Source organism: Sinocyclocheilus grahami, unplaced genomic scaffold (genome assembly GCF_001515645.1).
Source record: "Sinocyclocheilus grahami isolate Dianchi unplaced genomic scaffold, SAMN03320097.WGS_v1.1 scaffold359.1, whole genome shotgun sequence".
Lineage (NCBI taxonomy): Eukaryota > Metazoa > Chordata > Actinopteri > Cypriniformes > Cyprinidae > Sinocyclocheilus > Sinocyclocheilus grahami.
This window is the reverse complement of record NW_015505538.1, coordinates 380607-406100: the sequence shown is the minus strand read 5'-3', so window position 1 is coordinate 406100 and position 25494 is coordinate 380607. Positions and strand designations below refer to the sequence as shown.

Here is a 25494-nt window from a genome sequence, read left to right as displayed (position 1 = left end):
AAGGACTTTTTTCTTACCTTCATCTACAACATTGATGATCCTAAATACCTATTTATGAGACCTTCTACAATGCTTATGCTACTCCGCTTATCATTTGGGATTTGGGGTGACCCATGCCAATAGTAACGGTGATTTGACTGGTTCCACTGATTGATGATGATGGAGTGTTATCAGGATAAAGTCATTACAACGCACCCTAATGTAGCGCCTGGAGATCTTCAAACAAAGCTAATTGGAGCTCACTCTAGAAAGGAATCTTATGGGATGTTTGCTCCTCACTAATTTTACAACTCATCGCCATCATCTTCACTAAGGGACAGAGACTTTCTAGGATAAAGCACTATTTAATGGACAATGAACAGATAAGCTCTTTTCTTTAGTAATTCTTTACTCATTTTGAAAGCAAAGGAGAACATTCATGAATCAGACTTTTTGCTTACGTGTTGTTTGTGTCTTTATGAGGTTTTTTTTGTGGCATTTCATATATAAACACTTTTTGAGGATATTTTTGTGGTCAGCTTCTTGGTTTGTGTGTTACTGGGACTGGTTAAACTCAAAATAGTCTGTGGAGTCCTCCCTTATAAATGTAATTGTAATTTGCCCTTCTGGGAGTGCTCAGCGGGACGGTTACAAGCTATACTCATTGCGGTATCATATTTAAGGTTTTTCCTACGTGCAGCCTTCCTCTGAGACTCTGCACTGCTGCTTTAACATTAGGATGGTTGGCTTAATGTATTTTTCCGAAAAGGAGCCTCATGGTAAATTTCTCAGTAGCGTTCTGTACATTGATAGGGAACGGAGCAGTGCTACAAGACCATCAGAAGACAAAAAGTTGGTTTGCTTTCACAGTCACTGGGCAACAGACTTTCTCTGATCATGTAAACAGTAAACCCACAACCCTCAGTAGAGCCCAGTGGTCACCTCTAGAAACCATACAGCTGAGATCAGTACTGGTGAAGGGAGCCTGATAATCACCCAGACAACACAACCATAAACGTATGCCTATGTCATCGATTATTAATAATGCTGCTATATTTGGAAAGACGGTATGATGTTTGATGTCGTAATGTTATTGTTGCTCCCAAGACTATATAGATCGACTTTGAAATGAGATCAAAGGTCATGCACCTTTTTGTGGAAAAAATTGATTAGTTCCAGACTTTGGATTGTGGGTGGATCTCTTAAGCACTCTCAAGAACAATTTTGGATCATATTGTAAACCACTTTGTATTGTGAAAATTATATTATATTATTAATGTATATTGAAAATGAAGCCTATTTTTGTACCATTACAATTAAAAGATAGATAGATAGATAAGTTGAAATGAAATAGAAAATACAAATATAAAATGAATAAAAATGTAAAAACAAAAACAAACAAAAAAAAACTTAAGGTTAAAATGAAAATGGAAAATATAAAAATAAAAACTAATTCTAAATATGAATAACTATAATAGTCTTGATATATATATATATATATATATATATATATATATTTATCATTTTGTCACTAAATTTGCTACATTTAATATATACTAATTGAATTTTTTGACCAGAATGATTTTCTTAAGAATTGCAGGCAAGCTCAAAAGTAAAACATCCGTGTCTGTAATGGTTTTTAATTGACATGAAAATAAAGTCCAGATAAAGACTTTTTTTGACTCTGCTGTTAAATAGGAACTGGACATGTTTTTGTTTTCTCTTGTATCTTGATGCACTTCAGTTCCACTTTTGTGACCCCTTCCCATGACACCAGTGTTTATTTTACTACAGCACTAACAGTCTGATATGTTGTATCCATTTGTCCCGCAGTGGTGAGAGCGGCGCGGGGAAAACCGAGAGCACCAAACTGCTGCTGAGACACATCATGGAGCTGTGCAAGGCCAACTCACAGCTAGAGCAGCAGATCCTGCAGGTACGGCCCGTCAGATCTGACATCTGAATACAGCCACCAGGTTTGCACAGATTAGGACTGCAATGAGACATGATTGCCCGCTGCGTTCAGGTGGTGGGGGTTTGATTTACACACAGGAAGGCCACTTCTCGTGTGTGTGTTAAAGGCACGTGTGGTTTCTGACATATTCAAATGGTGGGTATATGGGGTGTGTTTAATTTGTTTGTTATAATGTGTTTGTGGACTTTTGTGGCTTTTAGTCTGTGTCTGTTAGCGTTGAGGTCATCTCAGGGTTTCTGCAAGTCTTAAAAAGGTCTTAAAGGTGACATATCATGAAAGTCTTACTTTTCCAGGTTTTAAGTGCTATAATCAGGTCCCTGGTGTATCTACCAACCAAGGAAACGTGAAAAAGATTAACCCAGTAAGCCTTTTTGTTTTGGTAAGCCTTTTTCTGCAAGCGTCTGAGAAAACGAGCGCGTCTGATTTCACTCTCTTGGTGACGTGGCAAAGGGATCTCATTATAATATTATCGCCCCTTAATCTGTAAACTTCCACTCAAGGCACCGTCATTTTGATTTCGCAAGCGACAACAGTGTAGCAGCTCTAATGCCATGGTGAAAGTTTGAGCAAAGCATGCTAACTGTTCTGTGTTTGGCTGCACAGACGAGCTCAGAACACTGTTTAGAGTCCCAGCCTCAGAGAGGCAACAGAGCAGTGCATTTATTGATTTATTTAGGCTACTGTATATTGCTGCTGCCACACAGATCTAAAATAAACAAGCGATTTATTTCCCAGCTGTTTACCTTCACAGACATAACCCACTGTTTTTGCAACTCGTGTGTTTTTAAAGTAAACTTGTGTGTGAATGAGAACTTAGTTTAGTACTCGCATGCTGTGACAGCCGCTTTCTGTGCGCGTGCTTCTGATGTGTGCGCTAAGAAAACCGTATATCAGAAGGTTAAACTCATATGGTTAAAAACGCATGATTTCAGCGCGATAAACATGATAATCATAACCAAAACAGATGTTTTTAGCAGGTACGAGCTGTGGGGGCGGGGAGCAGCAGCTCATTTGCATTTAAAGACACAGGCCCGTTTCTGCTTCCACTCAAAATAGGCAAAATTATATAATGATCTGTGGAGTATTTTAAGCTGAAACTTCACAGACACATTCTGGGGACACTAGAGACTTATATTACATATTGCAAAAAGGGGCATAATATGTCACCTTTAAAAACATCTTTAAAAGTCTTAACTCATCCTTCCAGAAATTACGACCTTAAAAAGGTCTTAAATCAGAGCAGACAGTCTTAAATTCATAGTCATGGCATTAAATGTTGCATGCACTGAAAAAAAACTTTTGCAAAAACATGCACTTTTGTTTTCTTTTCCAATACAAATACCTAAACATTCTTAAATCAGGATACATTTACTTGATATGCAAAATGAATATATGAAGTCTTGTGTTTGCACAAAATGATGTGTTTATGCTCAACAAACATCAAGAACAAGTATCTGTCGATGGGGAATGAAAACTTGTTTTTCCTTTGAGTTAAGTTGATTTTTCTGCTATCTGATGTCATTTTGCAATGATTATTATTATTGTTTTTATTTAATAATATTTAGACATTTGCACTGGAAACGAGACAATTGACAAAGGAAGTACGTCACTTTATTGCATTGTCATCAGAAGGTACAGTAAAAGTTATTTCAATATCATATTTTTTGTCAAATGTATCAAAAAGTAATGAAAATCTGTATGAAGCTGTATTTTCAAAATTTAAAGTGTCTCTAATGCAACTTTTATTGATAAATTATGTTCCCTTCAATTTATTCCTTAAATTTTCCTTAAAATGGTCTTGGAAAAAGTCTTAATATTCCTTCATAAAACCTAAAGAAACCCTGCATCGTCATGCTAGTGTAAACCTAAAAGATTTAGCAGATATACACATGCAAAAGCTTTTTCTTCAAGAAAAATGCCTAAAGAAAATGATTACTCCTCTTGCAGTTGAGGCGTTTCTATCTAATCAAATGCGCTTTAGAATGAGAACACCCACTTATAATAATAATAATAATAATAAATAGCAAATAAATAAAAAAAAGCAAAAGGCTCTAAAATCAATCCCTCTTAAACTTTATATATAAATACTCATGTGACTGCATGTGGTGTTTGAAAATATGTGGGTGTGGCATCAATATTTTTGTAAGTTGAGGTCTCGGTTTGGTTTGAGGAACAGATGTGCATGGTAGAGGTTATTTCTGTTTGTTCCTTCAGTACTTCCTGGTACAGTCTAGTGTTGTGATTTGAAACCATCTTGACCCGCTCAGATCTGTAGTTATAGGCCGTAGCCGTTACAGTAAAACACATTTCCATGCTGTCATGTTCACGCTGAAATTCATCATGTCTGCCACTGCGTCAATGTAAACATTACAAAACACCCAGGTTCCATTCCGTCTTTTGCGTTTCAACAGCAGGTTGGCTAATTTTACTGTCGATTGCACCACATAGTCAAAAACGTGTCGGTTGTGATTGTTCAAGAAAAACAGGTATAAACTAAGATAATATAAGTTTCCTGTGTTGCTTCAGATCATTGAAACTGACTTTATCGTGAGATGCGCTTTCAGGCAGTGAAATGTCCAGTTCTTGGCACATCATATGCTCTCCTAGCATCAGTTCTGATGAAATGAGTTGCTTAAGTTGCGAATGACTGTGTGTTCTTGAGTGAGTCTAGAGACCCTCACTTCTGTAAACTCATGCTGGTTGGTTATTTTGAAACCCAGTATGTATTGATATCCATCTTTGTTGTTACTATAATTGCTGCGGTTTTACTTCTGCTCCTGTAGGTTCGCTGACTTTGTAATGTCCTGTTTTCACTGCTGGTTCATGATGTTTGTTTGCAGAACCTTTTCAGAATGAGAAATATGACATCTTTTAACCCTGGAGGGTTTACATTCATATGCAATTTAATAGTAGATCTACTTTACATACGTTTAGATACATCAACTACTTACATAAACAAAGGAATGCTGTCAAAACAACCATTTTGATTGTGGGACTGTTAGGTTGTCCTGGTTCTCTAATGTGTGTGTATAGGAACATTAGCACAATGTTCTTAGCAACGTTTATTAAATGTTGATTTGTAACGTTTTATCTTAAGGCTTTAACGTTTGCATTACTTGAATGCTATAAACAATTATTTTGCGAACTATTTTTGTTCCCCTATTGTTGTAGTTAAGAACATTAGCTATATTTCCATTCATGTATTTTTATGCAAATTTTGGGATATAACTTAAAAACAACTCTGAATGGAAACGCCAAGATCAAGCATCTGAACTCAAGAAAACATGACAGCGTTTGTTATTGCGTTTCGTCTGGTGCAAGTAATTTATTATGTTGGAGAAAAAGGTCTCTTTTGTAGCAACTTTTATTTTTATTATTGATACTTTGTGCCAGTTTCCCAGAAAGTGATGATTTTGTTCTTATGAACACATGGAATGGAAACGGTGCTTTATTTGCAAATGTTTTATGCAATATTACAATTTTCAGCATAAGTTGATTTATTCAGAAACATAGCTATTGAGAACAATGAGACGGTCAAACATTGGGAAAATGTTTTATCGGTCACACGATATATTATCGGCCGATATTTGGCAATTTTTTAAATATCGGCATTGGCCAATAAGTTTTTCTGGTTGGCCAACAAGAGTCATGAGTTTATTTTGACAGCATTCAGTAAATACGTATTTTAAGCAAGTCTTTAAATATCTAATAAACATTTCATGCCACAATCCTCACGATCTTCGATGAAATTATAAATCTGTTTATTTTTACAGTTCAGATTTTTTTTTTTTTTTTTTTTCAAATTGATTCTTTTTCAAGTGATTATTTTAGTAAATATTATGTGAAATAAATATAAATTTCACTGCAGAGAAGAATCTTTGCATTAAATAATCCTATATCATGTAGGCCTGTATCGGCTTTATATAGAAAACATAAGGATGTTTTGTTAACATTTAAGTTTGATCGTTTCTTAAAGGTGAAATATGTGCTTTCTGCATCACTAGTCCGTGCAAATGTAATAAAAACATTTTTAAACAGGTTTTCCGAACACTTCATCCATCTGCCATTGGTTAAGCCAAGATTTTGACAGGTCTGAGCACTCGAACTGGTTGCCAGCGTGTTTCCAAAATTGTATGAACATTTTCTCACAACTCTTTCAGGAAGACAGGATGTCTGGGGGAGCTCAGAGAGACATCTGACTAAGTTTAGGAAGTGACTATGACTCTCTAAAGCATTGCATCAGCTAGAACAGTTCACACACTGGTGTGACTCAGAAATTTCTTTCTGTTATCTTTCTGAGTCAGCAACCTTTGCTCCATGTGACTTCTCCTTCTGCATTTGTGTTTCTGTATAACACATTTCAACATCCTGTTCCTACGATGTGTGATGTGCTTTAAGGCCGGGGATACACCAAGCCGACTTCAAAGAACGGTGTTGTCGCCTTGCGTTGGCCGCGTCTGGACCAAAAAGCTACGCTTGAACACATGGCACAGACTACAGCTGACTGCAAAATTAACACATGTGTTCTGCGTCTGCATGAGATGAATTAACTGTCTATTTCAGGAGCCAGGAGTCCTGGTGGGCCGGTCAATTTTTTGGGCCGCGAGGGCCAGTGTTGTCATGCCACTGGGTTGAACTATGCTGTTCCTATGCTGCCAGCACTCAAAGCAGCCCCACTATTTTTATTTCATTTTCTCGCAGGCCATATTATTATTTTCACCAGATCATATCAGTAACAAATTCTCAATTGATAGCTAAAATAGACTGTGATAACTAATCATTATTTTTGCACAAATCATTGTTTTATTTGTGAACATAGGTGTTTGAGGAAGGCTTTAAGAGCAAGCTGAATTCTCTGCCGGCTGCTCCCGCTTCACAGCGAGCAGGTCTCGCGCTAACTGCACCCTTCACCGGCCACTTTTTTATTTTACAAAATCAGTTTGGGCGAATGCAAACAACTTATTGATCATGAGTCCAACATCCAGCACGGCAGGAAAACGTTTAATCTACCTGAGGGAAGATGTCTTTCATTGTAAATTATGCTGTTAAACAGAGAGGGAAAAAAATGCATTACAAAAAAAAAAAACTTCTTGCGTAGGCTATTCTTAAACTTGGACCTCATTACTGAAGTAAAAATCCAAGCACCAGAAGCGGCCCACACTCTCTTAAGTTTTCTTTAATTGAAAAATATGCATTTTCATTCATTCAAAGACTATAGTTGCAATAATATTTCAGATCAAAACTTTAAGTGCCATTGTTTAAAAAAAAAATGCTTGATTGACTGACGTTTCATAGACCTTCAGTTGTTTCATTTTCAAATTTCATGCCATTTGTAATTTCACAGTATTTTCACCTCCTCAATTACACGTGTGAAGTCGCAATTCTATAATGGTACAATTTACTCAGGCCGATGCCATTTTTTGTATGACATTTAAAATTATTTTTAGAATAATTGTACATAAATAGGTTCATCAAAACAATTGTGATTATTTCTGAGAACTTTTTAACTGCAGGCAGACTTAGGCCTACATTATGGTACAGTACAAATATTTGGAACGTCCCTTATTTTCTTAAAGAATAAACACTTATTTTTCACAAGAATAGACATTTTTCTTAAAGAATAAGATAAAGAATCACAATTGTCCCTTATTTTCCATGTCTTATATTAGTTAGCAATGATGACGTAATTATCTTTTGACTCCCCTGACAGCAGAACCTTGCTCAAAAAAGCAAAAAGTCATTGTTGGAGATATGCAAGCAAAAAATTATAGATAAAAAATACATAATAAAAAGCACAAGACTTTACTGAAAAGGCCAGTAAAAAAAACAAAACAAAGTGGGCTGGTCTAAGGCATGAAACTTCAGGGCTGAAAATGAGTCCCACTCCGGCCCTGCCGGGTATGTTTGAGGATAAGAGAGCGCATAACCTCGGCTTTCAGTTCCAAAATCGGGAGGTTACTTTCAGGGTATGTAAGTAACCATAGTAACTTGCTCTCTGAAGATAACCTGCTCCGGAGCAGGTTATGTTGCAGGGTTAGTTCACTTCAGCGCTATCAGCGCGCGTGTGATCTACTGACGAGCCGTGACAGATAGTGCACAACATTATATAATATTACAATATATGTTTTATTATTATATTATATATATTTATCTATTACATTTTATATTATCATCTCACACATGGATCGGCATTTTCTATAATGTCTAAATTCTAAATCAAAATACATATCTGATATGACTTAATATATAATTAAACAAACAATATAATTCATATTCTCAAGGATTAAAGATTAAACGGAAAAAAAAAAAAATTATTGCACAACCATCAATTAAGTGGCGATATGCACTAAGCATGTAAACGACCATAGAACAAAAGAAGAAGAAAGAAACAGTATGGCGCACTTTTTCTTAGCGTCTTCCCTGTTTCCTTTTGCTCTCTTGCTTGTTGTTTTGCTCTCTTGCTTGTCAAAATTGTCCCAGAGGAGACTTTTATTGCTCAGAGGCTGCTCTTTCATAGCTCAGCTCTTCTGAGCTCTTATATTATTAATAAAATTTGTTAAATGACCAATAAATTGAACGAAAAAAGACAAATGAGTCAATAGTTGATACAAAACTGTAAGTTATTTAACTTTTGATTGGCAGACGGAGCACAGTTTAAAACATTGTTCCTCAATGTTTAAATTATAAATACATATATATATATATATCATTATAAATACATTGATTTATAATTGATTAATGTGTGTTTGTGTATATATATTTATGCAACAGTTCTTTCTGGTCCTTGAATCTGATTGGCTGAGAGGAGTGCGATATTCTAGTGAAAAGAGAACTCCAACCGTTTCACCGTTTGTATCACTCTGCTTGCCGTATTTTTCACAGCGAGTGTCATGGCGGACGCACAAATCCACTGTAATTTAAAAATAATACTGTTTTTGTGTCACGGAATGTAGTTTTAAGAGTTTTTTAGGCGTTAATGTACTTGTTTAGACTTTAAATATGTGAAAATTTGCTCCGATGTTTTGGGAGATGTGAGCTACAGGGCGTCAGCGGGCGTTCAGCGCTCATGAACCCGCCGAGAGCAGCCTCACCTCGGCCAGATCTTCTGGAATTAGCCGCTGGCTCTGATGTCTCTATAGTGGTTAAACATGAGATATAATTCATTTTGGGTAAATCTAGTGGGCGGTCTTTGGTCTCATTAATCTATTATTTGTTCCAGAGCAAATAGTTTTGGCTGAGGGCAAAATCTCATCACGTTATATTTTATGTAACTTCAGTGCTGTTGTATATCAATGCGCTGCCTTTGTACTTTTGACTGAAGTGTCTAGCAACTTCTATGATGGCTGTTGTTGTTGTTTATTATTCAATAAATAATATTTTATATACATAATAGTAGTATTTAGTATTGGGAAACAGTGTTCGTGATGGGGATTTTAGTTACATTGTTCCGCCATTAGATGGTGACAAGAGACTGTTTTTCTGAGTGAGTCAGCTTTAAAGACTTTTATATTGAAAGAGACTGAAACGGAAGCTATATTTACTTTTAATAACAGCTTGTAAGAAGCAGTTAACAAATGCACTGAGCAGTGCTGTCATCAGAAATCACCCATAACAGATGAAAGGACAGTGCGACAAAGATATCGCTTTCCTCAGCGCACATTCATACTAATGTTTTATTGTGAATATGAAGTTGAGCTGAAGAATGAATGCTGTGTCAGATGCAGGTAACACTCTCAGCCCATCTCTCTCTCATAATACTCTACGTAATACAGTGAGCTTTTAATACAGTGATACAATAAGCTTTCAATGAAGCAACTCAACGTTCCTTTGTTACTAGTTCTAAAGTAATATTTTTGAATTAGTAATGGATCTTGAGCTGTTAAACTGTCAAACTGAGATTAGAATCTGTGGCGGAAGGAAGTAGTTCCGCACAAAAGAGGGGTTTTAAAGGCACTCCGTTGTTGTTTCTTATGTATTTACACACTCCTGCCATCGAACTGTTGTATAAACGCAATATCACACTCGTAGCTGTGCGATATGGCTTTATATCGGCACGCTGTGATTACCTGCGGCCTCGTGTGATATTGCTCGTGTTTGTGTTGTACTGTTTTTAGAACTGTTTTAGTTATTTAGTACATCAAGAAAGTTTTTAGTTATTTAGTACATCAAGTTAAACTAAATGAAAGAGAAATGTTGACAAGAAAACTGTAAAGAAAACCAATGATAGTGAACAAATTGATGCTGTGACCAAAACATGTCGCCGTTCTCTCAACCAGTTTTGTGGTGCATTCTGGGATACTTTTTAAAACCAGAGCTTTCTAGTTCTATGTTTAGATTCTGCCTAACATGATTGTGTCTGAATAGGTGAATCCACTTCTCGAGGCCTTTGGAAACGCTCAGACGGTCATGAATGACAACAGCAGTCGCTTCGGGAAATACATCCAGCTCCGCTTCCAGAACTCTTCAGGTTTGTTTACGACAGACAGAAAAGATAACACTCTTCCCACTGACCGTAATGGATCATTTAACTTCCATTGGGCGTGTTTCTAGACCAATAAAAACAATTAACCTAAATTTCGATATCTTCATAGTAAAAGGGGCCAAAATCAATGAGTACCTCCTGGAGAAATCCCGTGTGGTTCATCAGGACGAGGGTGAGCAGAACTTCCATATCTTCTACTTCATGTTTGCCGGCATCTCCACGGAGGATAAAGAGATATACGGCCTCCTGGACCCCAAGCGCTACCGGTGAGTCATCTGTGATGTCATGTGCTTTTGAAACCGGATTAGCAACATTGTTCACGCTGCAGGTCATAGATTAGCATCTTATCTATGCAGTTTATTGAAGGTGTGTCACATGACGCCTCTCACAGAACTATCTATGGCATGAACGGCATGTTTCTTAGTACGGTGTTCATTGTGTAAAAGGTCGATACAAAACATTGTCAGGTGATGCAAAGATCTGATTGGTTGAGACCAGTGTTGGGGGTAACGCATTACAAGTAATGCGAGTTACGTAATCAGATTACTTTTTTTCAAGTAACTAGTAAAGTAACGCATTACTTTTTTAATTTACAAGAAAATATCTGAGTTACTTTTTCAAAAAAGTAATGCCAGTTACTTTGTTTTCCCATTTATTGACTGACAGCTCTCCTGTCCCCATATCGGGAGAAATCGGGAGTACAGAGGCGTTGTGTGCGCTGTGTGAACCTGATGTTACTGTAGCTCCAGACTAAATGTGAACATGCTTTAATTCATCCCACTCACAAAAAACAGATTTAGTATTCATCAAAATGAATTAAAACAGTGAAATGCAAACTCAGAATATGACGCAAACCTGCAATAATTAAATATGTTATCAAATGTATCTAATCCCATTTTATTAACCGATATCTTTGCTGCTGACCTTTGATGATCCAGTTCAACCGTACTAATAAGCACAAATGACTTTTGATAAACTAACAATTGTGCTTAGTTTTTTATTGCTGAAGAGTGTTTATTCTCCTGTGTTTACTGTACAGACGTGAATTTACTTTAGCTTCAGCCTGAGGTTTATTCATTACACTTTTTGGTGTGAAAGGGCTTTTACATTTGCTATAAATAGAACTTCTTATATTAAAAACAATCAAGCCCTGATTATATTTAAAAAGTAACGCGAAAGAAACGCAAAAGTAATGTAACGCATTACTTTCCATAAAAAGTAACTAAGTAACGTAATTCGTTACTTTTTTAGGGAGTAACGCAATATTGTAATGCATTACTTTTAAAAGTAACTTTCCCCAACACTGGTTGAGACACATTCGAAAACACACAAGGTTGTGCATTACAGTGATTTTAACAAATTCACTAGATTGACAAGGCTTGAGTTACACACAAAAGTATTTAAAAATTGTATTTAGTATCATACTATTAGTTTTTATTAATATTTTGAATCTTTTTTTATTTTTATATTTTCCGTTTTCATTTTAATTTATGTAAAAGTTTTAGAAATTTTGTTGTGTGTTTTTCATTTTTAGCAGTTTTATATATATATATAGTTTCTCTTTTTATTTCAGTTTTAGTTATTTTAGTACATCAAGTGAAATGTCTCGGTTACGTATGTAACCCTCGTTCCCTGAAGGAGGGAACGGAGACGTCACGTCGGAGGACCGACGAAATTGGGATCTCGCTTAGAGGGACCAATCTACTTCGAGTGTAAACTTAACGAGCCAATGCACATTGGCATGCGATTATTGCATCCAGCTGCCTGACCGACTGAAAGGGAACTAAATTAAAATAGGCAACAGAATTATTGCTTTGGAAACTAGCTGAAATAAGTTTTTTATAATTCATTTTATTTCAGTTAACATTTATTTTATTTCAAGTAACGAAAATGGTTTTATGGTTTTAATATATTAATTATAATATATTAATTTTAATAATTATGGTTGGAAATCAAATTGACCCCTATTGGTTTCTATGCAAATCACCAAAAATTAACACTAAATAAAAATGCTAAAGAATAAAAATACTAAAGAATCGTGCAAAGCCATAAAACCTCTATTGCATCTAAAATTATGAACATTTACATAGTTATAAAGTATTAATAGTAATATATAAAATTAATGGTATCTAATAAAATAATTTATATCTATTTGTACTTGTTATAAAGAGCCTGTTCTATTTATGTCTGGTTTTCAAACCCTTATGAGGGTAAAATGGGATTCTCACACTTATTTTCCGTACAACAGTCTAGTAATTGAGATCCTAAAAACTAAACTAACAAAACACAGATTTGTTGAGTGTGACTTTATATATTTATATGAAGAGACAGCGATTTCTCCTTGGATGATTCAGAAGACGAGTCTTCAATTTCGAATAAACGCCCAGTTTTAAGTTCTCGTGTATTTGATATTTTAGTTTTTGACAAGCTACAATAAAGCTTTTTTGTTAGGGATGCACCGATATGAAAATTTTGGCCGATACCGATAACCGATTATTCTTTATTTTTGAAAGCCGATAACCGATATGTTGGCCGATAAATCTATGTCCAAATTGTTATATATTTTTTGAGAGCCTGATTACAAAAGGTCTCATCATTAAAAGTTTTGTGTTGATTTTCAGTGAATTGCATGAAAGCCAACGGGGTTCCTATTTAACCCATAACACCATTGTATTCACTCAATACTGTCTTTCCGAATCACATCTGCTTATCAAAACGTTGCATGCACATCAGTGTTTCAAGCTGTTTAAAAATCGAATGTAAGACTGATCTTCAATACAATATGAATCAAATTTCTGAAAAGCCAGCAGTACGATGACATCTTTTGCTTTTGTCAGTTATTTGAATGGGAGGTTTGGGAAGGAAGACATGGTTCAGGCCTGGTGTCTGAAATATGCTGAAGTGTGTAACGCCATGGACATGGTGGGATTTGAGGAGCAGGTAAGAACAAAACCTTCCTTGTGTGTGTCCTGTGGTTTGAAATGCTTTATATAACATTTACTCATTAAATAAGATGCTACATTGAATATGTGTACTTTAAAAATATCATTTTACATACTACAGTACCATAAAGTTAATGGTGTTTAAAAATGGTGCAGTATTTGCAATGTGTTACAGATTTATATTTGTAGACCAGGATTTCTGCAGGCCATAAGAAGTCTTAATTTGGCCCTTCCACAAATGAAGTCTTTAAAAAGGTGTTAAATCGAAGCAGAAAGTGTTAAATTGGCATTAAATGTTGCAAAATTTATATTTTCTTCAGTATTTTTGTTTTGTTTTCTAAAAGTAATATCGAAGCACCCTTAAATCAAGATACATTTACTTGAGATGCAAAAGGAAGATAAGATGTCTTGTTTTCTGAGAAACTGAGCAAAATGAAGTGAGTTTGTGATTAAAACGAGAACATATATCTGTCAGTGGGGACTTATTTTCCCTTTAAATTCAGCTGATTTTTTTAGAGCCCACTGGCAGATATTTGTTCTCGTTTTAATCATAAACTCACTTCATTTTGATACATTTCTCATTAAACAAAACTTTTGTCATTTTGCTTCTCAAGTAAATGTTTATTAAAAATCTTTAGAAATTTGCACTTGAAAACCAGACAGATTTTTTTTGCAGTGTGATCAGAAGCTACAGTAAAAGTTATTCTAGTTGTTTTGAGTAGAGCCTGACCGATATATAATTTTGCCGATATATCGGCCGATATGAGCCTGTCGCCGATATATCTGTATCGACAAATATGCCGCCGATATGACATTTTTTTTTACAGAACATATAACGTTCTGAATGGTGTAATTACTTAGTTTGTCCAGCTCCATTGTTTGCTACTGGCGACTCAGGTCAGTGTAGTGTAGAGATGCGCAGATGAGCTCAAACTTCACCTGAGTCCGCTGCTTCAAATGATCCGCCCGCCACCCACCCGCACCTATATTTGATCGTCACATTACAATGATTCTAATTCTTAGTTTTGCATGATGATATGATGAATGGATTGTTAATTTTTAACAGCAGATTCAGTGACGTTAGAGACTAGAGCTGATCTGCACATCACGGTATGCGTCTGCGCATTAAAGCCTGTGTTACAGCCACTGAAGCTGATCGCGATGCAGAAAATATGGACGGAATTGCGGAATCCTGTCATAAAAAAGGAATTTACTGTATAATGCGGAATTTCATGAAATTTGTCTTATTTTTGATGAATAAATAAAAAACTGGTCAGTACATATAGACTGTGTCTGTGAATATTAAACTGCAAAAAGACTTATTTAAAGGGGTCATATGATGTTGCTAAAAAGAACATTATTTTGTGTATTTGGTGTAATGAAATGTGTTTATGCGGTTTAAGGTTGAAAAAACACATTATTTTCCACATACTGTACATTATTGTTTCTCCTCTATGTCCCGCCTTTCCGAAATGCTTAGATTTTTACAAAGCTCATCGGTCTGAAAAGAGAGGTGTGCTGTGATTGGCCAGCTATCCAATGCGTTATGATTGGCCGAATACCTCAAGCATGTGATGGAAATGTTACGCTCCTACCATACTGTGATGATGCCCTGTCCGGCCGGAGTGATGATTCAAAAACATTCAAACCCATTATAAACGAGGCATTCGTTGCATCCAGAGGGGACATAATTATGGATTATAATTACTTGTACTGTCTTTTTACGCGTTGCGTTGCATCGCGCCACGTAAACATAAAACCATGTCTGCATTTGTGATCGGAGAAATGACAAACAACAAGTGCTACTCTACACTGCTCAAAACTCGCGTTTGAATCATCAGTGGCAAATTCTTTAAATATAAAAAACGTACTTACAATCTGTGAGTCAGAACAGCCGGCATTGTAGTCTACTCTCCCAGGATCAGGAAACAGTCCTCCATAAAATGTGCTGGACACATCTGAATATTTGGGTTGAAGTGTTCTGGAACAGTGTTGTAAATACAACTTAACCACTGATTTCTAGTCGTGTCCATTTTTGGAAGGCCAAACAAAGTAGTTTCGCTTTCACAGCGTCACACACGGCGGCGGCCTAGAGTGAGCAGAGGCTGGGGGCTAGAGAGAGGAACGGTCTGAGGGCTAGAGTGAGTGGAGGCCGGTGGGCTTGAGAACGGCGCGGCCGGCGGATTCGACGAAGGAGCGTACGGAGGGCTTGCGGCAACCACATGTGACGACCCTGGGCTGGAATCCGCTTTGTCCACGGTGAAAGCCGATCCGGCGATCCACAGCGCAAATTTTTTTATTTGTTTTTTTATTTGTGTTATTTAAGTTATTTATAATAAGTGAAGTTTACTGTTAAGTGCACTGATGTCCCACTCATTTTGAATAATAAAGTTTATTGTTAAATTGTTAAATACCCTGCCTCCACTACATAGGCCTATGTTTGTCACATCATTATAAGTGTTTGATCACCACATTTGAGTTATTGCAAAAAATGTGTTTATGTATATATATTCTGTTTATGTAGGCTATATACTGTATTCTATATACAGTAGCAGTCAAAAGTTTGGACACACGAATGGTAAGGGTGTCCAAACTTTTGACTATACTGTACTATAATATAGCCTACACATAAAGATTATCGGCCAATTTATCGATATCTGTCTTTTTTTACTCCCTAATATCGGTATCGGCCCCCAAAAAACCCATATCGGTCAGGCTCTAGATTTGAGCAGAGAGATTTATCTATATTTGGAGATCTAAAACATAATGGAGATGTGAAATTTGAAGCGTTGATAATACAAGATGCTGTCATTCAGAGACCATATTGACGTATCTTGAAAAGGTCTTAAATTTACTTTTATAAAACCTGCTGAAACCCTGATAGACCTTCACATCTCATTTGCAGGAAAAGGTGGACATGATGACTATTCTAGCTGGCATTCTGTCTTTGGGGAACATCGCCTTTGAGACGACAGACACTGATGCTCTGAAGGTGTCCGAGGCATCACGTGGCTGGTTAAAAGCTACAGCGGTGAGTTTCCTGTTTGTTTCTCACAGATGTTAATTGTGGCAACACCACTGTCGAAATTCACAAGTAAACATGAAGCGTGATGGTGTATGCGATAGCTCTCAACCATTGTGAAATGTATATTTAACACCAGACCTTCAGCAGTGCTGTTTTTAGGGTGACAAGTGTGAAGACGGTCAGTAAGAAAAGTTCAAAACGCAAATAGCCTAAACCTCAGCAGAACATGCAGCGCAAATGCTTAGTAGATGCATGAAATGGGCAAAGGAGTATGGTTTGTCAGCCTGCGTTTCCCAAAAGCATAATGGTTTCTACAATCTATTTAGACTTACAATGCTTTTGGACGATGCAGCACAGTTTAAATGCAGAGCAAATTCGGGAATTTTAAAATGGCGTTTTATAATAACGGAAATTTATATAGTAAATATACATTGCTCTGGTTAAGGTAGGGCTGTAACAATTAGTGCGATTATTAAAAAACTGATTTAATTAAATAAATACATGTGTGTTTCAGAGAGTGAAGCGTGGCACTGTGTTCATTTACACTTGAGCAGCTCATTACATTATCCACCAGTGTTTTTAGCATCTCAGTGCAACTCATTTCAGTCAATTATAGCGTGCTTTTGGGAATGCATTACACCAACCATCTTCCTAAACAAGTGCTTATAAACCGGCTGTTGTCAACAAAAGAGAAAGTTTTTATGGTCCATGCGGTTTTCTGCCAAAAACAGCCAAAGCTTTGAATTTAGGACAGCCGTAAATATTAGTATTGTTGTACTGTGAAATAAAATGTATTTTATTATTTTTACTTTACAGTGAAATATTACAGTAGTAATATTTATTTTTGTTGAATATTTTTATTTAGTAATAACAATAATAATTGTTTTAAAATAACAGCAACAATAATAATAATAATTAATAATACATTTTTATTTTACATGAAATATTACAATAGTAATTATTATTTTGTTGAATATATTAATAATAATAATAATTATTATTATTATTATATTATTAAAATTTTAATATTACAATAGTAATATTAGTATTGAATATTTTTATTCATTAATAATAATAATAAAATATATTATTTATAACAACAATAATAATTATTATTTATAATAATAATAATAATAATAATAATTATTATTATTATAGTCTTAGTGATATATAATCACAATAAATGCTGGCCACATTTTAAAATAATCATTGGAATTTAGTACCATAAATATTAGTATTGTTTTTCTGTAAAATAAAATGTATTATATTATTTTTATTTTACAGTGAAATACTACAATAGTGATATTTCCTTTTGTTGAATATTTGTATAATTATAATTGTTATATTTATAATATTAATGATCATTATTAATAAGTATTATTGTTATTATTGGCAACTGTAATTTTTCTCATGAAAATTGCAGTTTGATCGAAATATTTCATTGGATAGAAATTGCATATTTGTTTTCTGGCTGAGCAGGTAAAAATGGTGCATTTCCGTTGATCAAATCTGCTGCGGTGGACTTTAACTTGTGAACCGGATCGGACACATTCAATTCGATGTGTGTTTTGTTGTACCGATGTATATAGGTCAAAGACAAAGAAGTGTTTAAGCGTAAAAACAATACTGCTTTAAATTGTTGTTTTTCCCCCAAAAAAAAAATGTACAAAGTTTTCTGTTTCATGTAATTGTATTTTTGTTTTTGTTTTTCCGAGCAAAAAATATCATAAATTTTTCCCTGATTTACAGAAGACACCCACTAAAATGTCATTCAGTGTAACGTCTAGGTTACTTGTGTAACCCTCATTCCCTGAAGGAGGGAACGGAGACGTTACGTCAGTGACTGACGAATTGGGATCTCGCCCGAGAGCCCAATCACCTTCGAGTGTTAACTAAACAAGCCAATGACAGTTGGCGTGCGTGCTTCGCCACGCGCACCCCGCCCCGCAGCGCGGGTATAAAAGGAGAGCGCGTGCAAACGCACATCAGTTTTTCGCTGAGGAGAATCTTGTCAGGCATATTTACAACAAAAATCAATTTAAGACTAATTACTTTCACCCCAAATACTAATTAGTTGTTATTTTACATTTTTTAAATGTGCCACTATCCTAGGTTTTGCCCGTTTGTCAGTAAGAATTTTTACTCATTTAAAACCCAATAACCCAATTTAATATGCTCACTTATTCTTTTATATATTTTAATATGTACAAGTCAGAATAAGCATGTTGTTTACATTTTTACATAAATACACTTTACTTGCATTTAATGTGCTTTCTGTGGACATAAAATCACTTTTGTACATTTCTTTTGATGCGGACATCTTAACATCTTTGACCCATATGTATCCACTAACGGCCTCCAGCATCTAAACACCCAAATTAGCTTGACCTTTTCTGCGTGACATTTACGTCTTGGTCACATTTGGCCAGTCATTGTTCTTTCGAAATGGCAGGGTCTGTTTCTTTTGTGTTGTTTTTCCTTTTGTGTGTGTGTGTGTGTGTGTGTGTGTGTGTGTTTTGGTTGCACAGTTCATTCCTTACATTTGATCTGTTTAGCATTGCACAATGTGATTTAGCCTGATTTAGATTCAAAGAATCTTGACACTAACCTCAGGAGCGTGTGCATGTTTTGGGAGAGAAACGATTGACGATTTAGAGATTTTTTTAATTTTATTTTTTAGATAGATTTTTTTTAAATAGAAAATCTATTTATTTATTTTTTTCCTGATAAAACATTTTTATTTAAAATGCGATAATGAAAATCCCAGGTTTTCTGTGCTTGTTTGTAGGGCTGCACAATTTGGCCAAAACTATGCGACTATTTCAATTTAACTATAAAATAATAATAATAAAAATAATACTCAAAGCTCGATTTTTTTTTTTTTGTGTGAAATATTACATATTTCATACATTATTTTATGAATGTATTTAATACATTATTTTATTCAGACTATATTTTCATACATAGTAATATTGCTTATTTTGTTTTTAATTAGTAATAATAATATATCACTTAATATTAACTGAGATTAATATTTGTTAACTAATATGGTTAACTAATGTTAACAAATAAAACCTTATTGCAAAGTGTTACCATTATTATTATTATTTTTTTTAACTAAATAAAAAAATTTTTTAGGTAATATTTCACTGAAACAAAAAATGGAATATAAAAAAAAAAGGTATTATATAACAATAAATATAATAATTTTATTTTACATTACAGCTGTAAATTTAAAGTAAATTTATTTTTAAATGTTAAACCATCAAATTTTTATTTTGACAAAAAATGCAGGGACTACTTGAGCGCAAATGGAGAAAAACTAACTTGGAAGTTTTTAGAATTGCGTGGAAAAACAGTATGTCCAGCTATAGACAGGCTCTAAAAGCTGCCAGGGCCGAGCATATCCACAAACTCATAGAAAATAACCAAAACAATCCTAGGTTTTTATTTAGCACAGTGGCTAGATTAACAAATAACCAGACGCCACCCGATCTAAATATTCCCTCACAGTTTAACAGTAATGACTTTATGAATTTCTTCACTGATAAAATAGATAACATCAGAAATACAATAAAAAATTTAGATTCTACAGCATATAATACTTTAGCTTCATTCATCGCATCAAAAGATAAACTGCAGTGCTTTACAGCTATAGGACAGGAAGAGCTAAATAAACTTATCACTGCATCTAAACCAACAACATGCCTGTTAGATCCTGTACCCACTAAATTACTGCAAGAGTTGTTACCTGTAGCAGAAGAACCGCTTCTCAATATTATTAACTCATCGTTGTCTTTAGGTCACGTCCCAAAACCATTCAAGCTGGCAGTTATTAAGCCTCTTATTAAGAAACCACAACTAGATCCTAGTGAACTGGCAAATTACAGACCCATATCAAATCTTCCTTTTATGTCTAAAATTTTTGAAAAAGTTGTGTCTACTCAATTGTGCTCCTTTCTGCAAAAAAATGATCTCTATGAAGAATTTCAGTCAGGTTTCAGGCCCCACCATAGCACAGAAACTGCACTTGTTAAAATTACAAATGACTTGCTTCTTGCGTCAGACCAAGGCTGTATCTCATTTGCTGTTGAGCTCTTCTCGTTGCATGTTTGGGAAAGTGGTTGGCACATGTTGTGTTTTCAAATGCATGTTAAAGCAACTAAGTGATAATGAGCCGCTCGCATGTAAATGAACACAGTCCCGCGCTTCACTCTGAAACATGCAGCGCATATATTTATTTAATTAAATCGCAGCCTTTGTGATCGGCTAATCACACTACGCCATTCTGTGATTTTGTTTTATTTCGATGCATCATGCGGCCCTAAGAGAAGGGCATTCTTCTTGGCAAAACCATGTGAGCTTGTTTCTGTAAGCAGGGTCAGTTTGGCGTCCAGGAAGAGGATTTACTGAAGAGTCTGACCTGCACCACGTCAGTGACGCGAGGAGAGGCCATCCAGCGACTCCACAACCAGCAGCAGGCTGAAGGTACACACAGGTTCACTTCGAAGTCACTAGTGTGTTTGACACCCTTCACACTGACCACCGTGTGTTTTAAACGTCGTTTCAGACGCCAGAGACTCCATCGCTAAAGTGGCCTACGGTCGCGTGTTCGGATGGATCGTCAGTAAAGTCAACGAGCTGCTCGCTCCTAAAGTAGACTGTGACGTGGAGCTCAATGAAATAGGTAAGAAACATACCAGTTCATACTTTGACTGAGAAACTTGTTTCTGTCTTTTAATTCAAAATAAAGCTACAACAAAACGCAAACGCAAACTTAAACTTTGAAGTGCTAAAATTACTAAAACTAAAATAAAAATACATTCAAGCTTAATTTAAAATAAAAAGTTAAATAGAAGTAAAAAATAAAGCTAAACAAATACTGAAAATAAAATCTAATTCAAAATATTAATAAATACTATAATAGTGTATAAATAATACTAAAATAACACTGGCTCGGCTGATACAGGTTTTTCTGTGGCTGACGTACTACATATTATAAATAATTATTTTAAATTATAATGATTTTTTAAAAATAATTGACAATTATTATGCGATAGCAAGCATCAAAGTTTGATTTCAGCCAATAATTTCACTACGATTTAAATCTTTGACATGGCCTTACTCAGTCAATATTAAAGATATAAAGGTTATATTTTCACAGAATGTTCTACATCTTTATGAAGGATGATTTTATGTAGAAAACAGTAAATCACAAAAAAAATGACTTTAGCTGGGTTTTCACAGGCAGGGTCACATATTTGAAAACACAATTATTTTCAAAAGAAAAGAAAAGAAAAAAACAGAGGTTAAAAAATGTGTAATAAATTAAAAAAAAATTATAATAATAAACAAAATAATGCTTTTTTTATGTTTAAAAACCTAAATAAAAATGGTATGTTTATATATTAATGCTCAGCTTAAGTATCAAGACAGTTAGCCAGCAGATCATCTAAAAAGGGGCGCCACACCTTGTCAAAGGTCTTTAACGAACCCGTGAGTGACAGTCTAATTTTTTCCAATTTAATGCAAGTAAACTCTTCTTTTAGCCATGTATCAAAGGGAGACGTGCTTCCACTTTAAAAGGATGAGACATCTTGCTAGTAAAGTAGTAAAGGCTAAAGCCTTTTGGACCGTTACTGAAAGGTTAACATCTACTGCCAACCCAAAAATGGCCAAAAGTGGATTTGTATCGAAATCTATGTCGAAGGCATCTTTCAAAGTTTAAAATATTTTAGTCCAATAATCAAATAATTTAGGGCATGCCCACAACATGTGAATGAGGTCTTCTGGTGATTGCTATTACATGCATCGCTGACAGAGGTGTATATTTTGGCAAGTCTAGCATTAGTATAGTAAACCCTATGCAGAATCTTACACTGTATAAGCCGAGGTTTGCTCTTTTACAGGAATCCTTGACATTTTTGGCTTTGAAAACTTTGCTGTGAACCGATTCGAGCAGCTCTGCATTAATCTGGCTAACGAGCAGCTCCAGTATTTCTTCAACCATGTAAGTCCTTCATCGTGCTTCGTTATGAGTTTGATATTTGTATAGGAAAACATATTTCATGTCGCTTGAGTAGTGCACATGCTTTGACACTTCAAAAAGTTCAATTCAAGTCTCCTTTTTGACTGTCTCTGTCAGTAAAACTACAAAAAGGCCGAAAGATAAAAGGCGTCTGTGGTCCTCTTCCATTGGACTGCATTAAAAATACTAGACTTTTTTTTTTATTGGACATTTATACACCTAAAAGTGTAATCATTTAAGTCTATTCATTTTTTAAGTATTGTAATATCTTTAAAATTATAATAAAAAATTCCCATTTTGTGTATTATTGATATTTTATATAATCACTTTAGCAAAGTTAAATCCTTCCAGCATATCTTGCCTCATAATAAATGCATACTAATGTAGTTTTTTTGCGTTTTACAAATTGAAGCATGAAAATTATTTTCAGTAATCCTCCTTTGGGCTGCATTAAAAATTCTAAGCTTTTTTGTTATACTGCATGTATTTTTACACCTAAAGTTGTAATAATTGAAATCTATTAAACTTTAAATATTACAATCTCTTTAAAATGTATATAAATATGTTAGCAAAATTAAACCGTTTTTTTTTTTTTTGCTTTTTGCAAAATGAATGTTTTTTTTCTGTGGTAATCCTCCATTGGGCTGCATTAAAAATACTAGGCTTTTTTGTTATATTAGGCATATTTGTATGCCTGAAAGTGTAGTAATTTAAATCTATTACATTTTTAAGTTTTGCAATCTTTCAAATTAAATGATATAATTAAATTTTTTCTTTAAATTTCATATTTATATTTTATGTAATTGCTTTAGCAAATGAAACCCACCTGCTTGGCCTGCCTCATTATAAATGCATTACTGTAACATGACAAAAATGACAAAAAATAAAAGTAATTGGTCATTTAACTTTATTTCAAATAAAGGCTTGAAGAAAAACCAAGGCAGTAGATGTTAGAAACCCTTAAATGCCACTTTTGTTCACTTCCGATTCGTTCAACAGGACCTGATTTGGAACTCACTGAATATAATAATCACATTTTCAATGTCGTTTCCCTCCAGCACATTTTTCTGATGGAGCAGAAAGAATATAAAGAGGAAGGCATCACATGGGAGACCATAACCTACAAGGACAACAAACCCATACTGGTACGTCTGTGTTCAGAACCGTTTCCAGCTTCCCGCCCCCCCCCCCATTTCCCTTCCTCTGACTCCAAAAATACACCCGAGCTCTGCGTTTGGCAGACAGCCGTGTGGTAAATCCCGAACACGGGAAGTGCTGACGAAGCAGGACACGTAGCTTTGAGAATCTCTCTCAGATTTCTGCATGCATTCTGACCCAAATCCCCTGCGCACTGCTGAATGGGAAGCTAAAAGAAACCTGAAGCTTGTTTTCATTCTCCTGTGAGATTCCCGCTCTGTAAACACGAACTCTGCCCTGTAATTATGGCTGTTCACCAGCCGCCCGTTTGGAAAGCTGCAGATTAAATGTATGTCACATTCATATAGTATTCAGCTCTAAACCTGCAGCGCCGTCAGCGAGAGAGGCCTGTTTAAGCTCGTCAGCATGGAAAACTCATTCACCCATGCCAGGTTTGTTCCTCTGTTTCAGGACCTGTTCCTCACCAAACCCATTGGGATTCTCTCACTGCTGGATGAGCAGAGTGCCTTTCCTCAGGTACACTGGACGGGGTTGCTAGTTAAACCTGAGACACAAAACAAAACATGTTGCCAAGTCCTCCATAGGGCCACAATTACATTTATTTGTACAAATACAAACAACAAAAAAGTTTTTTTTAAATTGCATTTACAATTATGTATTTAACAGATGCTTTTTTTGTGCATTTAACAGATATTTGTACACCTAAACATTTAATAATTTAATATATACATTTTCTTTAAGTATTGCCACTTTTTAAAACGCATTTAATTTTTATTCATAATTTATTTATAATTTATATAATTGTCTTGCCTCATAAATGCATCACTGTAAATACAGTTGTTTTTTGTTTTTTTTGTATTTTACTAACCGAAGGGTGAAAATTATTTAATGTGGTAATCCTCCATTGGCCTGCATTTAAAATACTGACCTTTGTTATGTTGGTTTTGTACATCTCATAAGGTGTAATAATTTAAGTATTGCCGTTTCTTTAAAATACTTATTTATAACTATATAAATATTAATAATAATATTAATGCATTAACGTAAATAAAAAAAAAATGTATTTGCATTTTATAAACTGAAGTATGAAAAAAATATTTTCAGTGTTAATCCTCCATCTAGCTGCATTAAAAATACTTTATTTATTTACCTATTTATTTATTTAATTGGACATATTTATTATAATTTAAATCTATTAATTTAAGCATTGCAATTTCTTCTCATTTTAAAATTATATTTAAAATACTTATTTTTATTTAAAACATTTTAATTCTGTAACGGGGCTGACAAGACGTGAGACGTGTGGATCCATCTGCAGGCTTTATTTAAGAGACGTGGTAAACAGGCAGGGTCAAAACACTGGCAAACAGGTATATGGCGGGCAAAACACAAGAATAGTCACAGGGCTAGCGTAGGTCACCGATAAGCAGACAGAATCACAGGGGCGAGACAAGAGGGAGAAATCCAAGAAAACAGGCAAAGATCAAAAACCGCAAAACCAGGCAAGGCAAAACAAGGAAAACATGGAGACTCGGAAAGGGGTACAGGCTAAACGATACTCAGCCGAGAAATGTGGTTAGAGTGGGAGTTATATAGTGAATGAGGTAATTAGAAACAGCTGTGTGCAATGAGTGCAATCAGGGCAGTGTGCAAATTGTGCAAAGAATGATGGGAAATGTAGTCCGGGGTGCTATGCAACAGTTTGTGTAGTGCGAGAGTCAAATGGAAAGGGTGACATCTGGTGGTGAATAAACGGAAGTCCATGAACCGAATTCGTGACAAATTGCTTTAGCAAAATGAAACTTTTTTTTGCATTTTACAATCTGAAGGTCAAAAATTATTTTCTGTGGTAATCCTCCATATTTGTAATAATTAGTGTAAATTTAAATGATTTATATATATATA

The 25494-nt window shown here is 35.0% G+C and overlaps 1 protein-coding gene across 1 annotated transcript in view; it reads left to right on the top strand.

Moving 5' to 3' along the window:
* LOC107548974 (myosin-IIIb) overlaps window positions 1-25494 on the top strand; it is a 70996-nt gene that overhangs the window by 14056 nt on the left and 31446 nt on the right. The window contains 10 exon segments of the mRNA XM_071582274.1: window positions 1813-1915; window positions 10319-10421; window positions 10546-10702; window positions 13274-13376; window positions 16284-16409; window positions 20783-20891; window positions 20974-21090; window positions 22313-22413; window positions 23490-23576; window positions 24040-24105. Of these exon segments, the coding sequence (XP_071438375.1) occupies window positions 1813-1915; window positions 10319-10421; window positions 10546-10702; window positions 13274-13376; window positions 16284-16409; window positions 20783-20891; window positions 20974-21090; window positions 22313-22413; window positions 23490-23576; window positions 24040-24105 (1072 nt within the window).